Source organism: Strix aluco, chromosome 5 (assembly GCF_031877795.1).
Source record: "Strix aluco isolate bStrAlu1 chromosome 5, bStrAlu1.hap1, whole genome shotgun sequence".
Taxonomy (NCBI): Eukaryota; Metazoa; Chordata; class Aves; order Strigiformes; family Strigidae; genus Strix; species Strix aluco.
In genome coordinates this window covers 35407256-35431975 of record NC_133935.1, presented here as the reverse complement: position 1 = coordinate 35431975, position 24720 = coordinate 35407256, and the positions used below count along the sequence as shown (strand labels likewise).

At 36.7% G+C, this 24720-nt stretch overlaps 1 protein-coding gene across 3 annotated transcripts in view; it reads right to left on the bottom strand.

Moving 5' to 3' along the window:
- The window catches only part of ANKS1B (ankyrin repeat and sterile alpha motif domain containing 1B), a 447745-nt gene that overhangs the window by 355017 nt on the left and 68008 nt on the right, over nucleotides 1-24720 (bottom strand). For all 3 annotated transcript variants that reach the window (XM_074826981.1, XM_074826982.1, XM_074826977.1), the window contains exons 5-8: nucleotides 18453-18528; nucleotides 16123-16224; nucleotides 7655-7765; nucleotides 4547-4722 (exon numbers count right to left, since the gene is read on the bottom strand). In XM_074826981.1, coding sequence (XP_074683082.1) covers nucleotides 4547-4722; nucleotides 7655-7765; nucleotides 16123-16224; nucleotides 18453-18528 — 465 coding nt within the window. The remainder of the gene's footprint in view (nucleotides 1-4546; nucleotides 4723-7654; nucleotides 7766-16122; nucleotides 16225-18452; nucleotides 18529-24720) is intronic.

Genomic DNA, 24720 nt, shown 5'->3' with positions numbered 1-24720 from the left:
AACATGCTTTGAAGCACAGCTCCTTTTCTGACTTGTTGAACAATCAAATCCTAGTTATTTGGAGTGAAAGTTTTGTATTTTGCAAATGTAGAAAAACTGTAATATGTCAGCGCTGAATAATACACAAGTATAAGGCATTCCCAGCTTCCCTGTGCAGCAGCTATCAGGGCTTCCCATGTCTTTGCATACACAGTGGAACTAAAGGGTGTTCAAGTCACAATGTCCAAAATAGGGAAAAAAAAGGCAGACAGGAACTGGGAGTAAAAATCTATGAATCCATCATCTAGTCCACCCAGTGTACAAGCCTTTGAGAAAAATGGGCAATTCCAACTAAAATCATGCCTATATAAATGCCTTTTTGGAGCTCTCTCTGAGTAGTATAATAACCCACATTTCCAGTTGCAAAATTATGTTCAACCTGGCCTTCAATTTTGAGGAAACAATGAACAGGGCATTGTTGTCTGTAATCTCATAATATATATGTTTTAATGACTGGTGAAGACAGACTAGGAAACATGGAATTAATATTTTAGATGACAGCCCATCAGAAGGACTTTGTAACACAGCCAGATTTACAAAATTGAGCACTGAATTTATAAAGTTTCCAGTGTAGCTTTAACTTGACTGTCTTTAGTTTATTCTTTATAATGTACTCTTCAAATAAATTATCACATTAATTTATTCTCATCTGACTTGTGCTATTCAGCAAACAAGCACTGACAGTTTTCACCCTCTTCAATAATTGCTCTCCTCATTCAAGAAGCTAACACAATCTGCTTTTTCAGAACCCAAAATTTTTCCCAGTTTCCCTTTCAGCTTTTGGAAGGAAATGTCCTATGGGAACATTTTTACTCATCTCCAGATCTGTTCCTATTCACATCTACACTATGGTGTCTATTCTTATTCTCCTTACTTACTGCTCCATTGTACCCTCCTCCTCCCAGATGATCAAGCCTTCCAGTCCTCAACATCCTGCCCTTCCATTTTCCTATTCATCTCTTCCATGTTCTGAAGAAACTTAAGAGTCAACACAGAGCTGACTAATAATTTGGAATTAGGGTGACTAAACCCAAAATTTTAACCCAGAAAGCTTTTTTTCAGTTTCTCCTAACCTCAGAGTTGTGCAAACTCTGCTTCCTACATGACTTTAATATACTGTAAGCACACATCACACACCATACACAGAAACATATTAAGTAATAAAACATGTAGTGTTTTCAATGCAAAATTTGATAAAAAGAAAGAAGTCCCTTACTCCAAACATACCAGAACAACTTGCTACATGGTTGGATGACTAACTGTCCAATAACTCAGCAAATGGAAGACTGGATTCAATTCTGTCCTTGATCTAAGAGAGTTACAACCCACAACTTCTTCAAAAGAAAAAGTAGTATTCTACAGGTGCTGTATCACAGAGCAACAATGCATGACATCTGAGGCCAGAAAAGGAACAGATTGCCAGACAATAGAGTCCCAAGTCCTGCTCTCAGGATTGAACTGCTATTTTCCCAGCGGTTGTAAAATCCAGAAAGAATACTGGAGGGAATCAGGCTGATGCTCAGTCCTTTATTTGGGAGACTATAAAGGTGATGTTAAAACCCACCCTTATGCCATAGCGAGAAATAAACACCACTCTACCACTCTCCAGATGAAGCCTTTTACTGTCAAGCTACTGTATTAAAAAGCAGGCATCCCCACTACCCTTACGCTAAACAAAACCAGTGAACTCTGCTCTTTCAAATAAGAGATTGGCACTTAGATTCAGGAGAGAATTCCAGGCTTTGGATCCTAGATAGGCAAGACACTCCTTTCTGCAGTCCTGAATCAATCTAAACCTTATTTAGACAGAGCAGTACCACAGGTGATTTGGCTCTCTTCAAAAGAGCCAGTTGTTTAAAAAAAATGCTTTGAAATACACTTTCCTTCCTGATGTTTTCTCTTTCACATGCCCATGTTATCCTCAGGAGGTGGCTCCTGATGTTCCTTGCTCCAACTTACTAGGTTTTTGACCCACAGGCTACTACTCCAAACAGGAATTCCTCAGTTTTTGTCTCCTATTTCTCTGAACAATAGCATGATGCAAAAAATACAGATGACTCCTAGCAGCCAGTTTCTTTGCAGAATCTCCCTAAGGGTCATGAAGTATCTTGACTTGGGTTTTGGAACCTGTTCAGATGACTGGACTACAGGAGAAGTCAAAAAGCCTGCACCAGTCACTGTCTCTGGAACCAGCATTTGCCCAGGAAATGGTATCATCTGACACATTACCAACAGGGATCTGACTTCAACACCTCTTCAGAGCTGATGCTGGCATGGTCAGCAATGAAAGTTTGAGGAAAAACTGCTGATTTGAACCTGCAGTAACTACTTGCTTGTAAAGGCATGCCAGGTGCAGTTCTTAGCCCTGTGCTTGAGCGGGTAACAGAGAAAGAAAACACTTGGTCCTGCAGGCAGAAAGAGCCTGTGCTCCAGTGTTACCACACTCCTGTGCTGCCCCTGGCACAGTCTTGATATGTGCATCAGCAATGAATGTAAGCTGAATGAATGCAGATGACAGAAGACCCCACTTACCCTACTGAGATTTTTATGGAAGCTTCCCAGGGAGGAGAAAACCAAAGTCAGAAGAAGCTGTAAGAATCTTTCTCTTTAATACATATCCAAGGAATCTATTTCTGACTCTCCATATCTATATATGTCTCCACTTCTGTCTTTCTCTCTGTATCTCCATGTTCTTACACATAAATATTCATTTAAGTTTCTTCAGTCATCACTCTACTGTCACACTTCTTTCACCACCATGCTTGCTGGTCCTGCCCCCAGAGTAGTTTGGCAGCATTCACCTTTGTATCTATTTTCAGAGCTAAACATATCTCTTCATTTTAGTGCTCCTTCCTGATTACTCTTTGATGACTCCTTACAGTGTGTGTGGGTTTTCGTATCATCCATGCACTATACAGTGAGTCTACACACCACGGGAAGGTAGCACTTCCCCAAAACTAAAAGACAGTGTGTCAGAACTGGGAGCAACTTCCTCTTTTTTTTTGATGCAAGACAGCCAGGTAGCAACTGAACAGACTGAGTGACCTTAAAATACTTTTAAAAATGAAATGGATGTTTTAGATCAAACAGGAAAATCCCACATCACAGCAAAGAGTCCTCTCTATATGGGCCTGTATAGCTGTGTTTACTCTAGGGGAAAATGTGCTCTACCCTCCATGCTGACCTCATGTTGGGAGTGTGTATCCATCATCCTGATTCTACTTTTCTTTGAAAGAAAAGCTGTGTGCACTACTAGGAGAAAGCCACAGCATGCTTTAAACAATCCCCATTTCTGAAGATTTGTTTTCACATCTAGTTCAATATTCAAATAGATGCAGTCTCAAAAAATACATTTGTCTAATTTACCTTTGTATTTGCTTGCTGCACATAAATTACAGATTTAGTGTCTGAGTACCTCCTATTCACATTGTATTTCATTTAGGACTAAAAATTTCAGTCTGAGTAGACGGAATTATATAGATTACATTTTCTGCAAAAAGCAGCTGAGCAGATTTAAATAGCAGTTAGCACCTAAATACAGAGAGACACTAGAAAGATGTATGAAAATGCTTAAATGGGATCAGTACCTTGTTCAGACTGACTTCAACATGGGTTATGTATCTAATCATTCAGACATCTAGAAAGGCTTTACAAAAGTATCTACCGCATTTCAGGGCAGCTAACCATCTTTGTAAATCTCATTCTGTCTACATATATTGTAATAAATTCTCTAGAACATAAAAGTCCTTAACTTGCCATGTTTTTTCCCCCCACATATGAGAGTATAATTTTTCTTAATTTATGAACAACATTAATTGAAATTTAGCACTTAGCATTTTCCCTCTGTTCTGTGCTTTATTCCCTGCGCAATTCCATTCACTTTACTTTCTGAGGAAGAAAATTCAATTTAAAAAAAAAAAAGCCTTTTTTAAAGAAAAAAATAATCCTAGAGCATGTTATTCACAGGATTAGTAGCAATGAAGTCATTTTTTCAACTGTAGCTGGAAATCACTGAAGTATCACAACCACAACAATTTTCAGTATTGTGACTGTCGTTAATACCATTAGGCTACTGAGAAAGCTATATAGTAATAAAATGTATAAGAATCATAACTGAAGATGCTTAGCTGCTCCTTTTGGGGGCACTTCTGATCAGATTCTGCAAGCATTTAGTCTTTGGTATAGTACTGAGCATACTGATTTCAATTGATTGATTGCTTAAAAAAAACGTTCCTTGCACTCCCCATGCTCAAAAGAACAACTAACCTGAACTTTTGGTCATATTGGTGGTGCCATAAAAAGCCATTCTGAGGTGTGGTAGCAATATCTTTGTAAAATATGGGGAACATTAAATTCTAAATCTGTAAGGAGCACATGCTATATTATTTTTTTCTATTATAATGTTAGATTTGTACTATTCTCACTCTTGTACTATTTCTTTCTTGAATGTGCCATAAATAAAGCAGATATAACTGAATATATTGTCTTTGTATCCCATCTTACTTACTACATTAAGCTTGGTTTGGCTTCCACTGGTCATAAGTTCTTCCTCTGATACTTTACTAAAATTGTCCAGATAATGGTCTGATATTGTATGAGACAGATCTTCAAAAGAGTATTCCTTTTCTTGGCACAATTTGATTTCATCTAAGAGCTTTGACAATTCTCCAGTCACAGCTTCACCTTTAAAAACAGACACACCGTTAGTCAATAATTAGAATACCGGGGTAATTTATGCCTAAAAAGGAAATGCACATTCTTTAAATTTTATTGACCATCTGTTATAATCCATGCCTTATCATCTAAACAGTAATCTTCATGCACAATTCTCCCCTCAAAAATAATGGCATCTCATTCCAGAATGGGAATCTCTGGAGGTAATCTACATAATTCTGCATTCCCCTATACCTTGCATTTAATTAGGATGAATTACAGTGTATACTTACCCTTTCTCTGTTTTCTAATCCTGAACATTGACTAGAAATAGCACCTATCCAAGAACGTAAAATTAATTCAGGAAATGAAAGTTTCTACAAACATACAAAATCAGTGTCCCTTACTCAGCATCAAGTTCATGTTTGCTGCTGTGATCAATTAATGCACTACATAGGTACCATAAACTGTAAGTAGGTTGGAACTGAGTTTCTGAGAATGCACATCTGTCCCATCAAGGTAGCTATGTTTTATAAACAATTCTTGCTCACTTTCCTGGGATTAAATGGAATGGTGGAAGAATATACTGGGCAAAACCCACAAGTTTAAAACATACTTCCCTACAGCAGTCTATCAGAAAACCATGTTTAGTGCATTCTGCACTGTGTTTCATGTTTTCTCCTTAATTTATCAGATATCTGTAGTTAAGAAATCTACCAAAATAGTAAGATAATGGGCTTTATATGTCTATACTAACTGAGGGCCAATGTTAGAAATACTGGTAGTAATTATTAGAATCACACTGAGTGCTAACTTTTCTGCAAACAGCCCACTGGCAGCAGCAAGACCTCCACAGAGTAAAAAGCTACTTGTTATGAACAACTGCATTAGGTTCTGATAATCTATTGCATAAGTGTTACACAGTTACCTCCAGTAATAGAAATGAAAATATGAGTGAAGACCAAGTTTTTCCAGGGGCAAATAAGAAACCCCTTCTCTTGACTAGCTTACAAGAGTCATGTTGTTGGAAACTACAGTCCATAGACTTGATAAAATACAGAGATAGTTCCATTTTACTCCCTCTTTGGGAATAAAATGCTGAAAAGGAAAAACAGAGTCTGGAGTTCTTTTTGTGTCATTTTCCTTCAGTCATCACTGTTTGTTATGCTAGGTAAATATAAATATTTTAAAATATTTTTAAAACTACAACTATGGCTAATTATGACTGGAACTTTCAGAACCAAGAACAGAAATTGTTAATGAAAATCATCTAATTGCCTTTTAATATCTAAGTAACAGAAATTTTGCATTCAAAACTCTTATTACTCTTAGTCAATGGTAACTTTGCACAAAACTTGTAAATTAGACAAAGATATAATTGAGTTTATCCATATTCAGCTTTTTAATTAGAAAATTGAAATTATTCCAGATTAATATTATAATAAATAAAATTTGAAAGTAAAATACCTAAATATTAAGAACTATTCTAAAATCATAATACAGTGCCCTAAAAAGAAACAGGACTACTGTTTCCTACAGAATTATGTTCATGTCCCCAGTCCCATGTTCTCCCACATATGGCCTAGAATATTTCTTACCAGGCAAGGATGAATTCTGTGTAACAAAACTGGAACTGCAAGGGTGCTGACTGACCTGTGAGTAAGTGTACACTAACTGGCTGGTTGATTGCTGCCAGAACAAATACATAAAAGATAAATTTTCCCTATTTCTTTCAGTGCAGGTACTAATTAAGGTCTATCCTCTAGCTACCTGTTTTCATGAAAGTCACAGAAAGGTAATTGATACTGCTATCCCTCTTTCAAATTTGGTTTAAATTATTTGAAATTAGATTGTCAGAGGATGTCAGACAGATGGATAGGAAGCACAATCAAGTACAATTTCTTTTCTTCGGAATCAGATTATACAATAGACAAGCAGAAGCCAGCTAGCATGTTTTACAGTATTTACACCTTGAAAGTGGAAACAAGGAATGTGAGATCATGACCTTATCATTAAGAAGTAAAACATATTTTTAAAATATTTACTACTTAATTTCAGGACAGATATTTCTATTGCTTAGGGTAGTTGACTTCATGATTCTACTAATCTCAAAGGAACTATTTATCTTCATACACCATACATCTGTTAAGTACCCCAACAGTAAACATGAATGAAACTAGAGCATTTCTTTACTATCACCATGAAGATCATAATCTGGTGTGCAGCTTTAAACTTAGTTTTCTCATGAATGGAAACTCTTCCTCTAAGAAGAAAGGATTAGTTATTTGCCAGCAGTCAATTATGTTTACTTTGGATGATTACAGAAGACAGAAGCTAGGTTTGGTTCTACAGAAGGATGATTCTCATGGAAGAGCAGGATGACACCACACTCGGGAAATGCTCTACTTAAGTGGCTGTGGTGTGTAAAGGGTGAATCAGAACATAAGATGAAAGCATGTGCACATAGCAGTGATAGTTGTGGTATATGAAAGGTATGTTAGAAAATGAATGGAAGAGCAGTACACACATGATCTTTGAAAGAGACATTCAAATGTAACACAATTGTACTGGGAAAGGTAAAGTAAAGTCAACCTTTAACTTGAACGTGAACAACGCCTGCAGAGTATTTTGACATATCTAGTATCCTTTTGTTTTACTTGAATATGAAATGCATAAGGTCAGATAAATTAAAAATATTTAAGATCAAATAACATAATACACTGTAATCCATCAGTAACTTGTCCCTTCTGAGAATACAGTTCTTTGCTTTCCTATACGACATGAATTACAGTGTACGTAGTCAAGACAGGTAATTCATGGTGTAAAAAGCTTCTCAACATCAATAACTTTCTTAATCTCTCTTTTTCATTTTGCATGTTTGTATGAATGTGTTAGCAATATAATTTTAATATTAAGGAAAAGTTCAGTACAGCTTCTGTATTCACAGAGTACATGTATTTACTTTTAGCCTTTGGAGACGGAGGAACTTCTGGGGACAAAATGCAAGACTGATGTTCTGCGCATTCCAGTGGGCGTTCCTCAGAAATACTTGCATTTCCTGATTCCATATATTCTGCAATTTAAAGATACACATACACTTAAACTCCTGAATTAAGGGGGTTTAATCCAATCAAAAGTATATTTGCTACTTCATTTTTCATTAAAGCCTTTTCAATTTTTCATATTACAACCTTGTAATTATTCATAAACACTGCTGCAAGGCAATCATTTATTGAAAGTATTATAAAACACTATAATGGCCAGTTCTTTAATCTGCTGAAACTGTTACAGAAATCTCATTGTAAAAGTAATGAGTTGAGACTATCCCTGTGTTTTTCCTGTCTCCTTGATGTATCTATGTAACTGTTCCACTATATTATTACTGGTGAAGGAGTCTTCCTTTGTTCTAAATTTGTGAAGAGTTTTTAGTCAAGATATTCAGAATGTTAGATATATTGATACTATTAAGAAAACCAAATATTCTGCTTGCAGCACAGAGATAGTACACAAGAAAAAAGAATGCAGTCTCAAAAGTCTAGTTAAAACTAGCAGTCTAAAAAACAGTGTTCTAAAATTTTTGTGCTTTTTTGCTTTAAAACGTCCCTTGTTCCACCTTCATGAAGATGTTTATAAAAAGAGAAAAACATTGAATGATGAATATGCTAAACCTCAATTTCATTACTATTATTTTTGTGTAAATATATACATTTTTTACATGTGCTTTGGTACATAGGCTAGCTCAATGGAACACCAAGACCTTAATGAATGTTATTGTAGGACAAATATTAAATAATAAATTAGAAAATAATTCATACAATAGTGGCATTTTTTCCCCAGCATAGTTGACTGGTTCTCAGTTCAGGCAGTTATTCTGCATCTGCATTTTCTTGATTTTCTGAAGCTGGTTAAACAAATTCTTTCCAATACAAGATAGTAACCCCAACAGTACATGTTGTAATACATGCAAAAGCAAACTACAGTAACTGCTTTCACCAATATCACACTGAAGGACTAAAGAGTTTCTGGGAAGTGAAATCTCCCTGATTTAATTTCTACAGTCTACAACACACTTGTTTAGCTTGCTGTTATTCCTGATTAAATAAAAAAATCCCCAAACCCAAATACAATCTGTGATAAAATAGACATCGGAGAAAATTAAATTGGAAATGGCAGAGAACACAGTGCAGTTTCAAAATGCTTTGCAGGTTGTTGAGTTTTTTTTAAAGAACGTATGATTTGAAAATGTCATATATTAAGTTTGATGGCTGGCAGTGGTCCCTTGGATAATCTGTCATACATTTCTTCATATGAAAATGGGCACTTCTATTTTTTTGTGTAGTGCTGAAAGCAAAGAAGCAAAGATGAGCTCTAAGAGACCATGAGAAAACCAGCAGCATGACAAAATGCTCTGGAATGTTCTCCAGCTCTGTCAGCTATATTATAGGTCAAGTTAATGTGCAAGATGGAGGAGAAATAAAAAGGAAGCTAGACCCAAAGAAAAATAAAAGGAAAAAAGGAATTCACGCCTGAAAATATTTGCTTGATAATTGTGCAACTGTCCAAAAGCAAACCTAAAATGAAGTTCTACCATGTGGGATTGTTAAAATTATTGGATCAATACAGATATTATTAGGAAAGGAAATGCAGGGGAGATTGTGAAGGACTTTAACCCTGCTGTCCAATATTCATATAAGACTGTGGTTTTAAAATAATACTCTATTTTTATTCTTTGTCGGGCCCCACTTTCAGACCAATGCACTTACCTGCTGAAGGCTAGTTCTGAGGAGGAAATCCCAAGTCCAACATAAATCTGATAAATACTTACTTTAAAACCTGCAGAGTTACTTCCAGAAAATCTCTACAAAAGGCTCAGCACAAGGTGTGGTGTAGAGGTTTAGAACAGGCCAGCAGTGTGCCATCCTTGTATGAGTGTAGCCCTTAAAACTTTGGACTTCTGTGGGATTTCTACTCCTAACTTGGTTTTATACTATTGAAAATTCTACCAGATATGTACAAGACAAATAAAAACATGGACTCAGTTGTGAAAGGCTTATAGTCTAGGTAAATATATACTTACCCATAATATTATCAAAGAAACAGAGACAAAACAGGTGATCTATGTCAAAACCCAAGAAGTTCACCCAAGCAGCGGATGCTTTCACCAGCAACCAAATTCTGTTCACCTGCAGCTGGCTAGAAATTAATCTTCAAAACCTGCCCAAACTTACTTAAAAAGATGATACTGTTACCATCATCTACTCTGACTACAGTGTACTTGAGAGACTGCTCTGGATTGTCACTTTCCTTAGAAAAAGAAAGATCATCCAGTACAAAGCCAAGCTTAGTCAATTATACCACTTAAAGACCAGAACAGTTTCCCCAGTTGTGGTCTCAGATTTTAGAGAAAAGCCTGTCATTCTTATGACAGGGGAGAGTAAGGCTGTTTGGGACACAACCTGTCAGATTCATAAGACTTCCTTCACCAGCTTACTGTCATCCTGTTCCATGTTTCCAAGACAGCCAGCATGACTAGCATGTAAGAGGTGAAGAAGGCATATGTTAATACACATTTCAGAGATGTTTCCTCACCGTACTGCTTTGGGAAGAATGGAGTATTTTACTTCTATTGACTCAAACGTCAGATTACAGTTCAGTGAGGATTAATACTAAGAATCTTGAAAACTGTGCCTGCTTAGTAGGATTCTTTTTCTACAGTTACCTCATTTTAACATAGCCATACTCAATCTAAATAGGGCCATGTGCACCAAAAGTAATAGCATAAAAGTAGTCACACAGCAGTAAAAAAAAGAGCAGTGGTTACTGGTCTTAACATCCGTTAGGCCAAAACCAAGCAGGCATGAAAGTGTTAACACGTAAGCAGGGAAACAGCTGCCTCTCCACAGAGCAGCCAGAGCCAGGAAGGTCAGCCATGAAGAGAACATGGCTCAGGTCTGCTGGAGCTGCTGCTGAACTTTCAGGGGCAGTAAAAGCTCATGCTCTAGAGCACAGCTTGCCTTACCTTCAGCTCCTCTAGGTCCTAATTCCTCAGTGAGGTGAGAGGATCAAGATTTTTGCTTTCTTTATAAACCTTAGCTTTTAGAGTAATGGCTACATTAGCCTCAGAGAACTTTCTACTTTTCCTTTTAATGGAAAAAAAAAATCCAACAACCAACTTTTTTTTTTTTTTTTTAATGAAGTAGGAGCTCCTTTCCCTTTTGTTTTTAGAGCCTACTTCAGCCATGCCATGGGGTGGATTCACATAGAGTTCCTCCCTAAAGCAACTTCCCATAAAGAGACAAAAAGGCTTTTTAAACTCTAAAAAAGCCAAATTTGATTAGAACAAAAATCTGAACACTCACCTTTTCAAACAGAAGGCTCTCCAAGTAACTAGATTGGAGGAATAAAACTGGTTTAGAAAGCACTCCCCTCCATGGCCAATGTCCCTGTAGGGGGGATCCTTACTCCTTCTTCACTCCATGTCTTCCTGAAGGGCAGCAATGTTTAGAACACGCTTTGCCCTCCCCAGGGCTCTCCCAGAACCTGACTGAGGATCCTCAGCTCCTTTAAGTTCTGTCCCAGCCCCTGAGCTCTGTAAAAGCTCCTCCCAAAACAGCTCACTTGCTTCCCTGGGAAGGAGCCCACCTGAGGCTTCATGACCCAGTTCCTCTTCTCTTTACAGCAGCAGCAGTTACAGAAAACTGACTGGTAACTGCCACCATCAGATGTGCTAAGATTACAGACTTGAGCTGAGATGGAAGTTGGGCTGACTTCAGTCTCCTAAATTTCAGAGGAAAATTCTGAATGACTCAAGTTTAACTTAATCCCAGAGAAACATGAAACCAGTAGATGTTTATGTTATAGGCACATAAGGAGGCTTCTGTGCATGTGTTCACAGAAGATAAACAGAAACAAGCACTCAAGTCATAATATGATCCTGAGACAGGTAAGGGTGCAGCTAAGCTTTCAGTCCTCAAAACAACAGCAGTTAAATTAATTCATAAACAGTTAATGCTCTACAGCTTTTGCACAATAGCCTATAAAAGGAGCTGAGAAGTCCCCAGAAAAGAAGCAACAAAGGGGGATTGAGACCCAAATTCTTTTCATCCCACACAGCTGTAATTAAATTCTTGACTGGAAACCTATTCCATCCTTCTAGTGAGGCTGGCCTCCTGCACTCAGGGGAATGGAACATCTACTTGTCCACAGAAAGAGAGGGAGACAAAGAGTGAGAATACACAAAAGAAAGCCAGTGCTAATGACACCAAAGCTATTTAAGCAGAGGGAAGAAGAAAGGAGTCCTGGTTCACCAGCTGTTTATGCACTTTCCATTTATGAATAATTTGGTAATGTGTACAAACAATGTTAGGTTCTTAAGCAGCTTCGGCAGAAGAGAGGGGAAACGGCTTTCCATTACATATCCCTCCATACTGTCTATGCATCAGAGCTTATTGTGCCCTCCCAGGGCTTGTGTCATTTTTCATCTGTTTATCTGCTATCTCTTTTTCATAATAACAAGAATTCTGCTTCCAGAAATAGTAAAAGAGCAAGATTCTAATAGAGAGCATAGTGGGCTGTGGAGAAAGAGTTGAAAGATGGCATAGCATGCACCTGCGTCACGTTCACATGTGCTAAAACTAAAACACAGCTGGTCGGTTTAATTTTAGCCCTACTAGCCTTGGCAACATCCATTTTATCTTCAATGCCTAATTATAAAGCCCTAAGTGCCAATACTGTTAACTGCTTCAGCACTGAATGCTGTTCTTTCCCTACATCCATGAAATGCATCCAGGAGACTGGCCTTACTTGGCACAGTATTCTAATTCTCCACTCTTTGAGTACATAATGCCTAAACATCTACTTCTTCATTACCAGATAAAGAATCTAAACTGTAATAAGTCTTTTTAATTGAGTTCAATGCAACTCAGACCTGAGCAAGACACAGAAAATGATGGGTCATATATGAAAGAAAAAGAATTAAAGCTTGAACAGTCATTCCTAGTAATTCCATCTATAATTAACATGCAATAAAAAAACTTTCATGTGGTGTTTGGCTTGCTTAGCCTTTTTCACATTGCTCTTTAAAGTGATTTTGTTATTTATTCTCCTTCCATCAGATAATGCACCAAAATCTCTAAAAACACAGCAGACTTTGCAAACACAGAAAAAAATATTTTTGCAGAAACTTCAATTACTATTTTCTCAGGATAGTGAGGAAAGATGTCAAGATCACAAAAGCACTAGGATCACTTCTAAAACCTCACTGACAAAGGTTTTGTTTCATTTTAACTTATAATCTGTAAAAAGTAGTTTTGTAAATATTCTTTAAAAAAAGGAGAACACCAACAGAAACGTCTGTCTACAATTCTTAAGTTCTGAAGGCCTCATTCACAGGAGGCTACCAGTCCTGTAGGTTTTAGTATTAGCTGAATGGCCTTAGTATTACCATCTCCATGAACTGGTTCTAAAGCCATAAATTACTTTCTTTTCTTTCAAAGAAGTTTCTCATAAATATCCTCAAAACCAACTCATTTTCTTTCAAAACTTTTCTTACAACCCTGTTACCCCTCTGCATATAGGACAGAACACTACCTATCAGGCCCACCAGTAATACCACCAGTAATTTCCTTGTCTGTTTCTGCCAGTCTGTTTATATGCATCTTTTAGACTTTGTTTCATAGTCTAAAAGCTAATGTCTTGTGGCAGGGACAAATATGCTATGTTAATACTATAAACTGTACAGTAACACTCATAACAATGCAAAGGGGAAATGGTAAAAATTAATGAGAATGTTAGGTGATAAAATCTTTCTCTATACTGGCAACAAGGTGAAAGAATCAATTCAATGCCATTGTGTCTGCACAAAGAAAAAAATTAGGAAGAAACTTACAAAATCTGGTCAGTAATTGCCTGATGCCATTAATTTAATTTATTTTTCCCATAAATCTACATGAAGGAGACATGTAGGCTTCTCTAGACAATCATCTGAAGACAGGAGCTTTAACAGGAATGTATTTGGAAGTCACTAACTCTCTCAGCAATTACCCTTTCTTTGCATGAAATTCATTACCCACTGAAGTCGAACTCAATTACAGTACATTCAGTTTCCCAAAATCCCAGTGCTTCACTGATTTTTCAGCTACAACAGGATAAATACCCACACTTCAGTGAAGAGTATACTCAACTGGCTTTATAGAGGAGGGTAGGTCTACTGTATCATCAGCAGTGCTAGTACCAAATCCTGCCTCTCCTGATTTTATTTTTCAACTTCAGTTCACAGTTCAAACTTTATCTTTCCTGGTTAAAGCTTCAGTGAACCCTTTGCTGATGAAAAACAATCTCAGTGGGTTCCACCAGGGAGTTCTGAAGGGGGTCCTCAGGTTTTCTTAAGACTCAGAATGGCATCTTTGCAAACATTTTTCATCTTCATACATCACTTCTGACTATAAGGCAGACTGAGCAAAAATAAACAGCTGCTCGTTACAAGCACAGTTTCATCATACTAATATGAGCTGAAACTACTAAGCAGTCTTCTTTATATTTTCAAGGCACACGTGAAAAAATTACATGTCAAAGCACCAAAAAGCCTTGAAATTTATATATTTATTTTCTGTGGTAAAAACTAAAGTCACCTACTGATCCATCAACATGACAAACCCTTGAGAGGAGTTTGGGTGCTCTCATTTTCATAGAGTAAGGGTACTTTGAAGAAATTTTGTTCATCAGTGGGGTTGAGACACTAAGGAAAAAATGGAACAATACAGAGATACTAAAATGAAAATTAGTTCAGTTGGTGATGGGACATTATAATGAATCTTAGATTAATATCTGAAGGATGATTGATTTGGATGTCTAAGAAAGTGGAAGCTTTTATTGATCCTTTTCCTGCCACTGAAGAAGATTCAGTATGATATTAAACCCTCTTTTCCTCTACATAGTGGTATGTTCACACTGCAGCTCAGTGAGGACATGAAGGCTGAAGTTTCACCATGCAGTCTGAGTCAAATTAGGAACTCCCTTCTGCTGAATGGGGGAAATCCTACTTCCATTTCCCTAATCCCCCCCCATATCTTTCTCCCCACTTTTTGATGCATTTTTCTGCCAGTTACCTGGGACAGAGCTAACTCTGGAACCTGAATTACTAAGGAGGCAAGTTCATTAAAACAAACAAATGTATATTTATATAATCTTATTTTGTATTATTGTTACATGCTATTAAATATAGGTTTTATATATTACTGGTTCATGAACTGCATCAGATCACTTTGCAATCTCCTGTAAGCAGGGAATATGGAAGGGAACTGTGTAGCTGGAAGTAGGGGAGGAGAAAGAGGGGGGAATGGGGGAAAGGGGCTAAAAAACAGGAAAGAGGGAGACCTCAAGGCAAGCTGTTAATTCAGTTTGGCTATAACATGAATCTGCTCCTTAAGGGAATACCTCTCCTCCAGCTGCAAAATTTTCATTATAGGAGCTTTGTATCTTTGGTCCATCATCTCACTAGAAAACTTTACTGAAGCTGGCTACCAAGTCTGGAAGTTATTCAGAAAAGAAAACCTGAAGGACACAGTGTGGCCACATGACCTTATTTTCTCTAGGAAATGTTCTTATGAAATACAGTTATGCAGGAGACTGAAGCATGAGCTAGTTCATATGTAGAACCAACACTGAACTGATTAAAATGGCTTATTCAAAGATGGGAATAATCATACAGGTGGAGATGCAGCAAGGATACCTGCAGGGAACTCCTCTGTGAAACACAGTTAATGAAAGACTAATCTGAAAATGCAGGGAACAAATTACATAGAAAGAGAAGGAATTATGTTTAACACTGGGTTACGTACTAGCTCATGTTTCATCACTTTACTGCCATCTTCTAGAGTAGAAGATTGAAGTAAGCAATGGAATTCCACCAGTCTTACACCATGAAGTAAGATGAGGAATGAGAACAAATGTATGTACAAAATTATAATATTTCTGCTATAATGAAAAAGTTACTGCCTGGTTGTTTGGTGGGGTTTTTTTTTGAAATGAGAAAAATGTAATGAAATGTTTTGAAAATTTGTCATCACCTTTCAGTCATAGTTGTTATTTATGAACAAATCAAGCATTTCAATTGTAGTTTACCATCACAATTTAATGGAACTGCAGTGAAATATTACAATGTTATTTTGTAATGAAGAATGTACAAAGAGTAATTATAAGTGACACACCATGCTAATATCTATTGTCTGAGAAAAGGCAAGGTTTTACTCTGAAATTCAGATATTCAACCACTTTTGTGCATCTAGGAAACAAGAATTTTGTCTTTTTAATTCAAAAGACTACTCTTCTGTATAATGAAATATTTAAAGAGTAGAAATTACTATATATCTTAATATTCCTCCATGCTATTCTGATTTGTCTCTAACAAACGTATATCTGAATATGACTTACCTTGAAGTAGAGCTGCAATTTGGAGTGACTGCTGAGATGGATGTTCTTTAAGAATATCTAAAACTGTTCTACCCAAACTGTCCTTTATGTTGGTATCAATTCCTGAAAAAGAAAACGATCTGTGGTGGAATTTTTAACCCCAAGTACTTCTGTTTATAAATGTGGTATATCAGACTCAATTATCTGGCAAATTGAATGCAAGCAGTTTTACAACTGTAGCAGATTAACAGCTGTGTTATAGTTGAAGTACAGAATCCACTTCTGTTTAAATCTTGAGTAGCCTAAAATTCACATGCTGACATGGATTGTTTTTATGTTTCTGCAACTCATGGGGATATGCAATAAGCTTCTTAAACCATACTTGGGATTATTTCAACAGACTGTTCCTAAGAAACAGCCATGAAAATAATATTTTATAAAATCAAGAAATTCTCTGAATGTTTTTCCTACATTCCTGGATTCTAATTCTCCCCAAACTGCGCTGATCCATTGGGGATTTTCTAGTCCATAGTACCAGTATGTGTTTTGGGAGCAATACTGAAAAAGTTTTTGACCTTAAAAGTTTTGTACTTCATGGCGACGTGTTTGAAATTCATGCTCTCAGTAGACTGAAACACCCATATGTAGTATAAGGGCTCTGTGAGCAGCCAGAGCATTTTCTCACAGACTGTTCAGACTGTTGACAAAGTAATTGTTTTGCTCAAACTGTGAACATAACCATAAATAAGTTTGAGGCTTATTCTGGATAGGTCTCAGAGAACCTGTTGTACATGTTACTGCATGACTCTCCACCTTTGTCTTGTAGGAGCTACTTTGGAAATGGTAGACGACAAGTTGTTTTTTTAGTTTAGATGTACTTTCATAAAAAGCAAAGGCATGGAAGGTCCTAACAAACAGAATAAGATTCTTCTCGGGATGCTGAATAGAGGAAATCAGAGGAAACAGGATTTATAAAGACATTCTGCAAGCATGGGAGGATTTCTCTACTCACCAGAAAAGGCTGCAGTTCTTGTCATTTCCTGACCTGATGGAGAGTTTCCTAATTTGTTTTGTGAGAAAGAGATAATTTGTTTTCTCACTGAAAATAAACCCAAAATATTGCTCGGCTAATTAGCAGCGGCAGATGATTTTCAGAGGCCAGACTCACCAACTTACACCTTTCCTTTGCAGTAGCTACTTATAACATCTTCTGAGTCTTTTTTGAAGTAGAACTAGAGAAAAGGGGACTGTTAGATAAAAAAGGCAGAAGGTGGATAGTGTTGCAGAAGTGCAAAGCATTTGGGGTTGAAGGAGTTCACACTGAAGATTCTACTCCACTGTCTTGTACAATTGTACTCTGGCAGATGCTATAATCTGTACTAATTTATAAGAGGTATTCTTTATCTGTGGTCTAAGGGCTTTCTATGTTTGTGTGATGTTCTCGAGTCCTTCCTCTTTTAGGTGAATTAATATAAAAAGGCCCTGCCTTTTGAGGGCAGGGGAAGATCCCTTTCTCCCTCCTCCTTATTCATCCAAACAGGAAAGTACCTTGGAAGGACCTTTTTTTCTGAAAAGAGATCAGGTATGCACTAGCTGAGATTCATATGAGGAGCTGTGAGCAGGACATACCTTCTTTTGCGATACGTAACCCCACAAGCACTGATAATAAACATCAGTGAGATCCCTCAGTGTGACAGAAGTTCATGTATCTCAGAGAAGTAATTTCTAGATATTTTCATTCTCATTGGTCTTCTCATTTATCTGAGAAGACAGTTGTTTAGATGAGTAATTTACCTGCAATAATTCTGAAACTCTTACTACGTAGTACATGGTTTTGTTGGGACTCTATATCCCTGTTCTCCTGTCCTTTCAGGACAAATGAAATTCTTGGAGACACAGTGCCTTCCCCTGTCTTTACAGGCACTCAAAGTTTATCCAGGAAATGAAGGAGCAAGCAGGATGGTGTGTTTCTTAGGAATAGCTAAGTGAAGGAAATAAATGTGAACATGAATCTTCTGGCCTCTAGATCAAAGAATATTCTTGGCTGTCTTTCAGAGTGAAAAAAATTTATGTAGCCATTTTGTTCTTAGAATACATTTATTCTCAGAATACAGTGGCATACACTGAGTCATATATGGAATTTCTGAGTGTTAGTGAAAATATTCCTTTTGTTCTCTATGTATAGTAATTTCTTATTCTAAAAGCACTATTTTAAGGAGAGATACATGTGATTAGATTTGCAAAGGCTGAGAAAGATAACAGTAATTTGTACAACCAAAACATGAGGAGGCATACATCACATTAGGAATATTAAGGATATTTGTTCAGTGTCTCCTGTAAATCAGATTTACCTGTTTCAAGCAAAATGCGTACTACTTCCACTTTTCCAAATAGGGCAGCTTCATGTAGTGCGCTGCCTTTTTCTGTCTAGAAAAAAAAATATTGAGACATTTAAAATGCAAATTAAAATACCAATTAATCCTTTTGAAAAGAATACATTTAGAAAATAAGTTTTTTTTTTTCCCCTCTATTTTATCTACACATAAAAAACATTGAATGGGCAAGAACAAATGCTACCATAGTTTCTTTATTATTATTATTCATGATAACAACATAAATGCTGTCAGTTCTACTATAAAAATTGATAACTATATGAGAAAATATAGTAGGGATGTAATACAACTCCAAGTTAACAAGCCTGCCTTTGTGTAAAATTTCTAAGCTCCAATTATAGGCAGTGAAAATCTAGTCAATACCATCAGTGGAACATAGCTGTTCAGCATACAGCCAGTTTACATGTGGACACCTACACTCAGGCGTTTTAATCTGAAGCTGGATCACACCCTAGAAGGTCAATTCAGTTACACAGTGAGAGACACCCTAGAATATCCTACCTGGCCTCCAGCTGATGATCCAGTTGATGCTCACTCACATTTGATCTGCATCACATCTGCTTCCATACAGATGTCTTGGATACCCTAAGGCACCTCCAATAGCATTAGATGCCTATGTTTAGATCATTTAAATTCTACCTTAGATGTCTGTGAACCTGATTTTGCAGATTTCTGAGACACAAAATTCTTTGTGAATAGACTTTTGCTTAAATAAAATTTACAGTACTGAAAAACAAACTACCTCTCTTAACAAGCTACTTTTCTTAGTATGTTATACTGCTGACTGTTACTGAAAAATCTGAACAGAATGCCTTTCCATACAACAGCATTAGCACTAGCTAAAGCACTACTACATCTCACTAAATCTCTGGCTCATCTTTTGTTTTGATAGTAAATTATATTTTGAGTGGTTTTTATTTGTGGGAAAATGGTAAAGATTTAACTGCTTGAAGTTGGTTTTCCTGTATTTTATCCAAATGCACCACTGTCATGCTTGCTATTGTGAAAAGATTTTAAAGACACACAAAAAAATTAACTCTGAAATAGAACAGTGATTCATTATTTATTAGTTGTATCGGAATGCACCAGTGTTACAGCAATGCAATGACAGGATATTTAAAAGTAATCAGAGATCCTGAGATGGGATGTGAGCACAAAATAAGTGTACGTATGTCCTACCAATTGAGCCTGAAAACTCTTTATTATGTCCATAATAGGAACACTCACTTTTTATCTTTCTTCATACTTAGTACATGGACGTATAAAGTAGAGCATGCTCAATGTCATTTACATCCAGCACATCAGGTATACTAACAGTTTAATGGAGAGGAGAAGGAAGTAAGAGAATACACATATGAAATACATATCTTAAAACCATTTCTAATCTTTTAATTTTCAGAAGCAATCCAGGTGAACATTCACAGACTTATTCTGAACAAGAAGACTAAATGTTCAGGTTTACTTAGAGATGGTTTCAGAATCCTTTACTCAAACAATATCTACAGAAGTTTTCCAGTAACTGCAACTGACTTTAACACTGGATAACTCCGCAATGACATAGTGCAACCACAAAGGTACATGCAGAGCTTAACATGCAGCTCAGAAATTTCTGGGAATGAAAGCAGTTCTCAGAAGAGTCACTGATAGCTATAGGTCTGATTACTGAAAAAGGCTTGACATGAGCAATCTTGAAAAAGGCTTTGACACAGCTTATTATCCTCTTTGGTATTTTGTGAATATGGCATTTTCTTTGGATTGGTCACTTACTGACATAAATAAACCTCAAGACTATTGGGTGGACCTGGTACTATTAACATAGAGTTCCCTGTCATCAAGGATGTGAAGTACAGCTTTGACTCCCAAAGTAACTTTGCACCAGTAATGTGTCCTTGCAGCAAAAAAGGTAATGATACCCTGGGCTGCACTAGGAGTGTTGCCAGCAGGTCGACGGAGGTGACATTCCCTTCTATTCACCACTGGTGACGCCACATCTGGAGTACTCTGTCCAGTTCTGGGCTCCCCAGTACAAGATAGATACAGAGCTACTGGAGAGAGTCACTAAGATTGAGCGACTGGAGCATCTGTCCTGTGAGGAAAGGCTGAGAGAGCTGGGACTGTTTAGACAAGAGAAGGCTCACAGGGAATCCCATCAATGTGTACAAATATCTGAAGGGACTGCAAAGAAGATTGAGCCAGGATCAGTGGTAGTCCAGTGACAGAAGAGGTAATGGGAAAACCTGAAACACAGGAGGTTCTGTTTGAACATAAGGACACATTTTTTGCTGTGCAGGTGAATAAGCCCTTGTACAGGTTGCCCAGGAAGGTTGTAGAGTCTCAATCCTTGGAGATATTCAAAAGCTGTCTGGACACAGTCCTGGGCAACCAGTTCTAGATGATCCTGCTTGAACAGAGGGGTTGGACCAGATGATGTCCAGAGTTCCCTTCCAACCTCAACCATTCTGTGATTCTGCCAGGGATAATAATTAGTGATGTATACCCAACAATGAAATCCACAGGGGTTCAAATGTTATAGCAGGCCTGAGCACTAAATTTTAGTCCTATTGAGGATGAACTGCAGAGATGGGAACCAACCACACTTTGACTAAAATTGTAGAGATAATTCTGTATTAATATTAATGAAGAACATTTTTTAATGGAAAAAATGGACATGCTTTACTGACAACAGCTATGTAGAATCCATTGCTGTGGTGTGATCTGAGACTGAGAAAGATTAATGTTCTGGCTTGCTGAATCAACAGCTTTGAGGACAAGGAAAAGGATCTGTCCTCGGACTCCTCAGTTAAGAGGTGGAAAAGATCCTGATATGATAATTATCAGAACTGGCAGCACTTGGTTTCTATTGATCAAAATTCCCCACTGGAGGAAAGGCAAGTAATATTTTCCTTGATGAAAGTATACATCTCATAAGAAATGGAATGAAATCTAACATGAGAAGAGGAAATTTCCTGTAGATGTCTAAGGCAAACAAATGTATCTGGGGGCAACCTGAGAATCAGAAGATAGTTCTGTAACAATGAACCAAAGCTCTGCTATGCATAAAGGGAGTAGAGAAACTTAAGCCACCTACATACATAATTCATAGTGTTGGGAGAGGAATCCAAAGCCAAATGCCAGTTTTTTCATTTTATACTTTCTTGCTTCTTGGTCTACTCTACCATGATATTTCCTGTCATATCTGAACATGATCCTGAAGTGCTTTACAGGCATTCTGCACTGCCCTCAATTCTGAGGCAGTCTTTGCTTTAAAACTGCAAGCTATCAGACAATACTAATGAATGCCATATCCCAGAAATGAGATATATATTACAAACAGTCTGTTTGAAAGAGGAATTTGAAAGGCACACCATATAAGCAGTAGAATAATCTGTCTACTATATAGGTGATTTTCTGAGCAAGAGGGGATATATTACCATGAAACTGAACTAAAATCGCTCTGGGAATATGGAGATTGAAAGCACACTTGTAAAATGCAGATGTGTAATCCTGCATGAGATGTCACAAAGAAGAATGCTGACGTAAATCTTAAAAGCCCTAGGCAGGATTTCATGGTAATAGTGAATAACTAATGAGTGAATCAGATCCCTTGACCCAAAAACTGTCCAGAAGGTAGAAATGTCCTTGTTAGAGAGAGTTCAGTTACCAAACTCCATTTTAACACAGGGAAAGTCCTGAGCCTCAGGATGAACAGGGCCAAGAGAAACTCGGAGGACTGGCTGACTAGATATATATCTCTTTGTAAATTGACATGTGGCCTACTACTTGAAGATAGAAATAACATTGGGGGTTTTTTTCTGGTGCAATAGGGCATGTTACACAAATCAGAAGTATTAAAAAATGTAGTTGCAAATAATTTCTATATATTATTTAAGATGTGCTAGAGGGTTTTGGTAGATCTTTTTCACTTATAATGCTGTACCTATGTGCTAATATACTTTTGTTGCCTATACTACAGCAAGCAAACTTAAGATTTATAGACAATATTCACTGCTTTACTTCCTGAAGCTTTCATTGTCTTGGATCATATTTTCCTGGCAAAGTGAACACTACCAATATATTTGGAAATTCTTCCACAGTGATACTTAATTCAAAAAATCCTGGTATTTTTTCATGAACACAGTGAGCTAAAGTCTGCATCAACAGATTACATATTGATTCTCTGCAATAAGTTTTCTGTATATGAAATAGAGAACCGTAGCACAAATTGTGCTAAGCATATAATAAAACAGTCCCTGCCCCAGGAAGCTTACAGCTAAATACAGGTACAATGTCACAGCTGGACACACAAAGCAAGCAAGGATAGAAGGACATTGTCAGTAGGAACACCAGGATACACAAATCGACGTACAATTTGCAGGCCCACATTAAGAGTTTTATTATTCAGAGATTTTTTTAACCATGTAAATATGCAAGAGCTTGTAATTAGGTTACTTGTCTACTCCTTATTCATAGGCAGTTTACTATAGTTTTGAAACGGATTTCAGACATAATCTGCAGGACAGAATGGTAGCTTTGCAAATTGATTCACAGAATATCCTCCATACATTGTAACAGCAAAAAGGAAGGCGCATAGCTCTTTGCAGAACTACAGTGATAAGCAATGGAAATTGCCATCATTACTGGAACAGACAGGGAAGGCAAACAGGGATAGATGAAAGTTGGATAAGCAGAAGAGGCCAAGTTTTTAAGGTATTTACAATTATAAAGTTACTGTTTACATGAAACACACTGAACTGTGCAGTATCTTATTTTACTGAGGGCCCAAAATCTATCACTCACCCAAAACCTGTGTATTTTTCATATGTTTCAATTTAAATGAAAACTTCAAAGCATAAAGAGATGAAGCAGATTTGTATTGCCCACTTCTAAATAATTTCAGATTGAAGGATATTGGATAGACCTGGGAAATGAATAAAATGTGTGATTAATTCAATCAAAAATTAAATGCTGTCTATTATTAGTCCAAATATTTGCTATGATTAAAAGTGCTCAGGGAGTACAGAAGAGAAAGGTAACATGGCTAAAGTAAACTTCCCATTTAAACAAATCAATATTTGCAATTACAGAATGATAGCAGATAGGCTACTTCTATAATTGTCTCTCAACATTGAGAGCTCTTTACTGCTGACATGCTGAATTTATTTAACGTGTATGGATGTGTACAATTTTATTTACCACACGGGATTATACTTTGTATGTTGTTCTTTCCCAATCAGTGATGCAGAGTAATTTAATTAATATTAAAAGAGCTGAGTTCAGTTTTAAGTAACAGGCTGCTCTGTTCAGTTTAATAAGCTGCCAGTAATCATCAACAAAGAATTTTTCAGAGGTTATAGAAGTAATAAGTTAACAATATGTACAGAGCCAACTTGCCAATATGTTAAGATGCTGAATGAAAAGGAACATATTGATGGACAATATGTATACCCATGAGAAAATAAATAAATGATATTTCCTTATGGCAAGTAGGACAAACACAGAAGAAACAAGATTACCCAGTTCAAAAAACAAAATAAAATAAAATAAAATAAAATAAAATAAAATAAAATATCCCCTCTGCCTAAGAATAACTAAGAAAAATAAGAACATAAATTAATTAAAACAAATTAGAATTTTAAAAAAAAGTCTTAGAATTTTAGTGTAGATGGCAAACAGATCACCATTACTAAAAGAATCTCTCATTTCTCAAAAGAAGATTGCACAAAATTTTCATCCACTATGTTTTTTAAAGACCAGCAAAAAACTTTTGGTATAACTATAGATAGAAATGGCTTAGGAGAATTCACAGTAGTGCTAAAATTATCTAGATTACATAAGAGGAAGAACACATTTCATAAAAGCCTTGTGTAATATTCAGCCCTCATGTAACCATCAGTTTGTAAGTTGCCATGGCAGAGCCTATTCTTCTTCAATTATTCTATTTCTTAGACATCAATTCAGGCATCGTTTCTGACTTTTTCCTCATTCATTTGCTAGAGATAGAAGAGAAATGATACATTCAGAAACGTATTTGAGGGTTCCGTTATGGGTTGCTTTAGCATTAAACTTTTCTAAATTACTGAAGATGTAGTAATAGTAAAGGACAGCTGAAACAAAGGAGCTGCTTGTATTAACCTTTGTAAGTTTATCATTTTCTAGTAAAGAAAATCAAAAGCAAATTAAATTGGAAGCATAATGGTAGGCAAATACACAAGTGGGCAAACCACAT